Raw genomic sequence first — 8597 nt, 5'->3', positions numbered from 1 at the left:
TAGAAACTACAAGTTCAAAACTAGGGGCTCAACTGTGGTGTAAAGGCCTTAAGTTATGCAAGTACATCCCTGCAACCTATCTGGTATAACGGGAAATCGAGAACATTAATATTATGGCAAGTAGAAAAGCGCAGTGGCTTCATGGATTGCCCTTGATCTGACTTGGATTAGGCTCTGCGAGTCACTGAATTGCATATATCAAGCTGTCCGTTTTTCCCAGACTTTGAGATAGTCGCAAACGCAAGGGTTATTGCAAGAAAACTACGTTAGTTATTTTGTAACGCGTTTGGGACGTGAAGCCCCAATTATTTAGGAGTCGAACTATGTCAATAGTTTGACAACAAATGAAAATTGACGATATGGTAAACCTGTGAAAATCCGGACAGCTTAACTTTAGTCGATTCTTTCTATCGCAGTGGATTGCTCGAGGGATTGGGGTTGCGTGGGACAGCGCTAGCGCCCCTTGAGTCTCCAAGAGACCTCGGTGTCACAGGGACCTCCGTGACAAACGATGGAACTGCCACTGCCCGCGACTATATAGGACAAGATGCCCTATGATGGCCACCCCTTTTTCTTGTAATGTAGACAACGATGTGAAGTAGTTTTGCTTATTATGCAAGTAGGGACATTACTAGAACACAACTTCAAGGCCAAGATTGTAAAGTGACCAGATTGGCTGGAAATCGAGAAAAGTGGCGTGGCCATCAATGGACAGTGGCCACATTAGGGCACCTTACCATATATATTTACTCAGAACCGAATAATCGGACAGTACTTCGAGCAGCTTCTTGTCGATGTTTGACTAATGTCCGGATCTCTGTCAATCCGAATGAGTACATTGTCCACTTTAAATAAAGTGTACATAGCTTTTGAGTTTTCTTGACACAAATTTGAAATTTCAAAACATTTTTCTCTTAAATTTCATAACCGTTTTCTGTAATGAGATTTGAAAACCAAAAAGTGACAATATTAACAGAACCAAAAACCGAAATTTCAATCTAACAGTGTTTAACAGTATTTGCAGTAGTTGCTATAAACTTCTAAAATGCAACAATTCTACAGCGAAAATTTCGATATTAATGTGGTTCTGAAGTTACAGATTAAGTCGGTGTGTACTGGCACGCAGCTGCAGTGCAGAATTTGCATGTTAAACTATGCCATTTAATGCCGTAAACAGGGACCGTCCGGTATTACGCTGACTTCAGGTTTTAGTCCGGACAGGTTTTCAGAGGCTCGTGCAGGTGAACTAGCCCCCCGCCCACAAAAAAATTGACTACGAATAGAAAATATGTATCTTGGAGCCTATTTTCTACAATCCACTAGAATTTTTTGGCTGAGCGATTAGCGAAGCCCATTACTCCACTGACCGGAAAAGTTTCATTCTGTTTGTCTGTCTGTTTGTTTGTTTGTATGTCTGTCCGCACGATAACTCGAGAATGAATAGGGTATTTCGGGTAAGCGAAGCAGCGGAAACGGAACGGCCGAGCGGCTGCTGGATCCGTCTCAGCCTGCGAACTGCGCATGCGCAGTAGACTCTGCCAAGCCCCGCCGCCTCCCCCTCTCCCCCACGCATCAGCAGCAGAGATGCAACCAGCGGTCAACTGGCCGGTTCCGTTTCCGCCGCTCCGTTTACCCGAAATACCCTATTGAGAGAGCGATCTGGGAATTTCAGGGTCGTTTTGTATCATAAAAAGACCGATCGAGTTCGAAGAAGAGCATTGTAGCTCAAAAATTGGCTTTTTAAAAAATCAAAAACTGCAGGCCGCAAAATGTATTTTTATCAAATATTTTTTAATGCGTTCCGAAGGGGTGAACCGTCAACGTAGAGCCCTTTGGGCGAAAATTTCGTCCGTTTGGCTCTATCTTGTACCGTTTAGGTGCTAGGGGGCATTTCTTGACAAATATGAGGAGAAAATGATCAAATGGTCGATTAAATCGTTAACAAAAAGACTTCATTTCGAAAACTTGTATATACACTCCTATTACGCCGTCTCGGGTGTCAGCGCCGCAGGCCTAGCTATATGGGCGCCAGGCGCGTCGCAGCGTAACAGTGTTTCGTGAGATATCGCGAAGCCTGTTACGCGAGACGTGGTCTGGCGTACATATAGCTAGTCATACCCATATCCGATTTAGATTTTTTTAAATGAAAAACGAACAAATTTGCCTGGAATTGGACAATTTGATGGTAATAACACTCTGTCGTAAGGAAGTACGGTTTGCCTAAGGTCTAACCCCCGTATTTGAAGTGGGCCAGACCGTTATGGACCGTACTTGAGTGTGTAACTCAAGTGCCGTAGTGACCAATACTACAGCACTGTTAACGCCGTGATCGCCTAACTTGCCAAAACGTTGGCAGTCCTTTTTGATTGCCAAATTTGAGCCGTCTTTTGGAGGCTGTTAATGTTTCGCCTCTTAGAATGCCAATAGTTGGCCTCCCGTCACTAGTTCTCTACCTATAGAAAGTGATCGCAAGTCCTGCCCTGTGCTACAGAAGGAGAAGGGAAAGGAGGAAGGGGATGAAGCACTATTTTATAAGATAAAGTATCGTTTCAATGACTCTCTTACCCAATGATACGGAGTGTCCCGTGTGCGTGGTAACTGCATCAAGAACCGTTGAGCGTCAGCACGTATTAGTAGATGCTGGAAAATATGCAATGGTGTACAGTGTTGTTAAGCATTACTTAACTGCATACAGCGCGCCCCCTCAGAGTCACGTCGTACGACTCTAAGAGGGCCCCCACCACCTGCCTCATTGTAGTAGTCAACTCCAGCGTAACTGGTTTCGCGAGGCGTGCTCCACCCCCACCCCACCCCCATACAGGTGAGGGGAGGAGGCTGCTAGGGCTTACAAAAAAAATCAGTACCCAAACAGTCCCCAAACGGTCTCGTTCAGTCCCCAAACAGGACCCATTCAGTACGTTCGCTGTGAGACTAGTGCGGTGCGAGGTCCGTGGTTCTGTGGGACTAGCGCGCTCGGCGGTCTCCCAAACGAGACCAGTGCGCATTATACGAGGGGTGGATAACACCCTTGACATAAGTACACCCCTGATTCTGCCCAATAAAGCATTCCGGTAAAGCTCAAATGCAGGAGAATGCAGGGAACAAGAAAGCGGAAGTCGTCATGCTAAAGCATAGCGATTTCCATTTTCTTTTTCCTCGCATTCTTCCGCATTTCCACTTTACCGGAATGCTTTATTCAAACTACTTCAGACTAATTCAATTTAATTCAGACGAATTCAAAAATAATTCAAACAATTCAGTGCAATTCAAGACAACGCTGTTAAAAATATTTCATTACATTTTCATTACATGTTGTGAAGCTATTTTCATCAGATTTTCGTAATGATGTTTAATAACTTTTTCATTACGTATTGTTAAATTTCATTACATTCTAATGAAGTTTCACAATACGTAATGAAAAAGTTATTAAATATCATTACGAAAATCTAATGAAAATAGCTTCACAACATGTAATGAAAATGTAATGAAATATTTTTAACAGTGAATTTACTTTCAATTCAAGTCAATTCAAGTAGTTCAACAAAATCATAAAATCGCAATAATTCAAACCAATTCAAATACAATTCAACAAATTCAATTCAAGCCAATTTAAGCTTATTCAAATTCAACTCTTGAAATTTGAACACTCATAGGAGTTATCCATCCCTCGGCATTATTGTACGCTTGATCAACAGGCACTTGGTCTAGAGCGCTTTTGATACCGGTACTCTGCGAAGGGGCTCAAAACAGTACGCGTTCTGCGAGGCAGGGCTCAGACAGTACGCGTGCCGTGGGACTAGCGCTCAAACAGTCACCATGCAAGATTTGGTTTGAGACGAGCTATGATCCTGTTTCATAGTGACTATAAAATAGATGGCGTACTATAAACTTGAACAAACCTTTAAACACAGACGGTCAGACAGATGTTGGTGCCGGAGCAGGCCCACGGCTTTGGGGATTGGGGATGTTTTGATGTCTAGTTCTGAATTTTACTGCCTGTCCTGAGTTGAATTTCCCTTGTCAGCTTTGAAGCTGCTAGTAAACAAACAACCAATGTGTCTAACCATGTGTGGTGTGGCGTCAGAAATAAGCTCATAAAATGACTGCGCAGACCAAGATGTGTTAGGAAGAAAGATGGACATCCTTACCGTATGTTAAAATTCCGAACATAGTTTAGGCAAATTATAATCTAGTATATTTCCTGTACATGTTCAGAAAAATATGCCTACCAGACACGTTTTGTAACTTTCCTATAAATTTCTGGAGATTTACCTTAACACTTCGTACTTTTCCCATGCACATCTCCCTACATGGGAAAATTCCTATTCATAGATAGGAAATTCCTGTACATGAGTATGGCAGAATTCCCAACATTTTTTACAGTGAGCGAAAATAGACGCTGCAGTTCCTTTTTGAATATTTTGAACTTTTACCTAAATTATCTTTCGTAGTACCTCAGTCGGTTGTGGAACAGTTCGCGTTTTTTAGTGTCAATGGTCCGTTCTTCTCGTGCAATGTTTTGGGCGGTTTTAGGCCAAGGCCAAGGAGAAAGGGTTCAGGAAGAACTGCTGTTCTTCTTTGGACCCGGTTTTTGTCTGGTGAAATATGCCTAATTAAACGCCTAGCACATACACAAAGTAAATGCGAAAATTCGCTCTGTATTTTGACCCGGACGTTCGGTATGTGTTACACTTACGGCGGCAGCTCGTTTTCCGACTAATCCGCAGAGGACGAGCAAAGTGGCGGTGTGGGCCAGCCCAGCGCCGAAAGTCCAGGCAGCCCGTGTCGAGATGTCGCCAGCTTGAATAGCCAGGGAAAGGCCTTCAGAGAGATTCCAGAGTGCGAAGCCGTAACTCGCAAAGAAAAAGGCAAAGAAGTTGGCACCATGCGCTAAACCTGCCAAGAGGAAGAGGTCGTGCAAAATCCTCTGGCGCTGTCTGAGGTGCAGCCAATGCCCGTTCGCATCGCTGTCACTGCCTTCATTTCTAGAAAGAATATTGCACTCATTGTTGAAGGCTGTCGTACCAGGCACAGCAAAAATTGAACATGGAAGATAACACACAATAGGGTATTTCAATGGAGCTCAAAGAGAAAGAAGGAACAAAACCCGATAGGAGATCAGTAGTGCAACGGTGGAGTGTGGAGTGTTACTTGTATGCATACTGCAAAGACCTTTCTGAGCGAGTTGGCGAGCGCACGATCCGGCGACTCTGCACCCCTAACTTCACCTCGGCTGCCTATAGTTCTAGATTTCCCTAAAATTTAGATGAAATTCAACAAACGAAAAGCACTTGCTACTAGATTTTATCACGCTAAATCCAAATACATGACACTTTTTCATTTGATTCCGCACCGGGTCGGCTGCTGCTCGATCGTCGTGTTTGTGTTGCCGGTCGCTTACCGGTGTCTGAAATTTCGGTACTCGTCGTTGTAACTGCACGACACTTCAGTCGGAGTGCGTAGAACTATTCTTCAGAGGTAAATATATCATTTTGGAGTGTAAATCAACACTGAAACATACATTTTGCAACTCTAATCACATACAGCTGCAGCTCTGACCCCCTTCCTTCTTTTTGGGGCTGTAAGACCATGTGTTCAGTAGAAATGATTAAAATTCGGTGTGAAGACTGTTAAACGGCGATCGCGAAATGTATTTCTTATCGAGTATTTTATATGGGTTTGTAAGATGTAACTCGCAAAATAAGAGTTCTTTGAACGAAAAGTTCATCCGATTTGCTCTATCATGTCACGTTTAGGTGCTAGAGATCATTTCTTGACGAAAATAAAGTGAAAATGATGAAATGGTCAATTAAATCGTAGAGAACGCTTCATATTAAAAAAATTGTAAAAGGAGTAGTACTTATACCACACATTTGGCGTCAAACTACACACAGTGTTGTGCAAGATACTCCCTAAATGTATGTAGATAAAGACACTAGGTACTGGCCGAATTTGTATGTTAAGATAAGATAAAGATACTCAATCGTAAAAGTATCTAAAGAGAAAGATACTTCACAAAGTATCTTAGATACTTTTTTAGATACTCGTCCAAAAAATGTCAGGTAAACAATTTAAAAACAGCACAAAAATTTCAATAGTAAATATAATACTCAGATGTCGTTTATTTGGCAAGTGTTCAAAGTCAGGGATTCAGTACTGTATAATCTTAAATGGCTACATTACCTTCGAAAGAAGGCAGTAACAGTATAATATTTGAAGACTTTCAAATTAAGTTGACGTTGAAAATTGTAACGAGAAATATGTAACGGACGTTACATCGTTACAAACGTCGGCAACGGTAACGCGTTACGTTACTGCTCGCGGGGATGTAACGCGTTACCGGTACTTAACGATTAACGCGGTACAGTATCACCGTTAAATCGTCATGATACTATCGAAACGATATCGATAGTTTTTTAGTGTCGAGGCTTCGATATTTTTCATTTCTGCAATTTGGAAACGATATTTCGATAATAATATCGAAATATTGAAAAAACCGAATGTTTGGGAATTTCGGTATTTTGAAGAATTTGTTTTTCTCAGGCTAAAAACTAGGACGGACGTCGACGCTGAGCTTTTGTCTCCGACGCTTGATGGAGCTGGTGGCATTGCTGGCATGCCATGGTATCGCGCGCTTTTTCCGAAGTGCTCAAATTGTACTTCTACTACACTGTTAAAAAAGTTGTGAAATTTCACATCAAAATCAGTTGTAAAATTGCAAACGTGGTTGGGAAATCTCATAACATTGGCAATTTTGCAATTAGTTGTTAAAATTCATAACGGTTTTCTGAAAATTCAAATCTGTCTTTTGAAAATTGGGAAACATTTGTAATTTTACAATTTGCGATTGTAAAATTGTGATCACTCTATCGAAAATGTGAGATTGGATTGTAATTTTCCGATTGCAGTTTGTAATTTTGCGAAGTAAAACCAAATGAAACAGGACCAGCACAAGTCCTCCATCAGGTTTACTACAGTACAACGAACCTCATCACCTATAAGCCCGTTGTGACTTTGGACCTTCATACGACGAAACAGCAACTGTACTTCAAAGAACTGCCGCCAGATGGCGTTGTGGTCAGCGCGTCTCATCCAAGAGCAATTATTTATATTTAACTAAAATTTGCACAAGATACTGACATGTATTTTTGCGAGGTATTATCTGTAACACAATGCTGTAGCTGGCTAAGCATTTGTTTTTGAGCAAAAAGTCACGCAAGTGCCCCAAATAATTGGTCTAATTCCAGCGCGCGCCGGTCCCCGCTACCTCTCCTTAGTTAGGTACAGCGCCGTTCGTAACCGATCAGTGGGGGGTGACTGTGACGCGCTCCCGCATTTTTCCGTGACTGTACCCTCAGGGATAACTAGCACTCCTTCAGCCCAATCAGCTGATCCCCAGATCGTTTGTGGTTCACCTACTCCATAATCATGGCGAATTACTATAATTTTAAAAACCTTGATGTTTTGAAAATTCACATTAACGTTTTTAATTTTTAGATCGCAGATTATGAAATTTCAAAACACGTTTGCAATTTTTTTTATAATTGTTTTAGTTTGTAATTTTACAAACATTGAATTGCGTAAAAAGTTGCCAACAAAATTCGTAAAATTACAATCGATTTTTTTAACAGTGTACTTTTTGGTTGTCGGTATTTCGGTACTTCGATATTTCGGTATTTAGATATTTCGATATTTTCGATATTTTGATACGATATCGATAACCGATACCGACAAGTTTCGATATTTCTTAAATATCGAAGTTCGATACAGAAATTTAAATATCGCACAGCCCTAACCTGAAGAGGCCAGAACCGCATCCCATGCTGACCTGTGATCTCTCGACACCAAGGACCAGTAACGAAACAAAATAAACGTTATTTTCTCTGCACTGCAAAAAATTATGACAGGAAAACTACAGATCGTCCTGCTAATTATTTTCCAGGAACTTCTGTTATTCGAATAACAGCATCGATGTAGTTTTAATGGTTAAAATTTGGTACAGGGAGCAATGTACAGGACCACTGTAAGGCAAAAGCGCGGACAAAACTGTCTACAGTGGAGCCGTATTCGTACACTGTACCGTGTAAATCCTGGGCTTTCCGGTGCTACAGCAACACTGTACTACGCGCTCTGTACCCTAGGTGCAGTGACTAAGAGCGGCATGTACAGTAACGCTGTAGATCGTTCTGTATCAGACTCTAATTTTTTGCAGTGTGAGTTTTTCGTTACGTTACTGTACCAATAACGTCATTGAGCATACGTGAGTTACGCGATACGTAATAGTAACCGAATAAAGTTTCATTTTGTACAGTTCCATTTTTAGTAACGTTACGAAATACGATCTAGACCGTGCGTCTGAGTTATTATGTTCGTTACAAATGTAACGCTACACCAAAACGATCCAGGTAGTTACGTTACATTCTAGAGGTACGTTCTGTAACGTTACAGGTCTGAAACTGTTCCTGAAAAGGCAGAAGTAACGTTACGAATAACAGAACAATAACGACCGGAAAAGTTACGTTACAAACATTTCCGCGACGCATAAGAGAATCATCTGGTCTAATTTATAGTGATATAAACAAATCCTTGGCCTTCCT

At 41.5% G+C, this 8597-nt stretch overlaps 1 protein-coding gene across 4 annotated transcripts in view; it reads right to left on the bottom strand.

Annotated features, from left to right (window-relative positions):
- Positions 1 to 8597, bottom strand: part of LOC127750739 (uncharacterized) — a 55847-nt gene that overhangs the window by 14557 nt on the left and 32693 nt on the right. For 2 of the 4 annotated variants that reach the window (XM_052273129.1, XM_052273132.1), the window contains one exon: positions 4697 to 4985. The exons of 1 other annotated variant lie outside the window; for it this stretch is intronic. In XM_052273129.1, coding sequence (XP_052129089.1) covers positions 4697 to 4985 — 289 coding nt within the window. Of the gene's footprint in view, positions 1 to 2565; positions 2641 to 4696; positions 4986 to 8597 lie in introns of all 4 variants that reach the window. One more of the 4 variants, XM_052273131.1, reaches the window with a different exon arrangement.

This window comes from Frankliniella occidentalis, unplaced genomic scaffold (assembly GCF_000697945.3).
Source record: "Frankliniella occidentalis isolate FOCC.00 unplaced genomic scaffold, Focc_3.1 Scaffold248, whole genome shotgun sequence".
Lineage (NCBI taxonomy): Eukaryota > Metazoa > Arthropoda > Insecta > Thysanoptera > Thripidae > Frankliniella > Frankliniella occidentalis.
The sequence above is the reverse complement of the archived record's forward strand: the minus strand, read 5'-3'. Positions and strand labels throughout refer to the sequence as shown.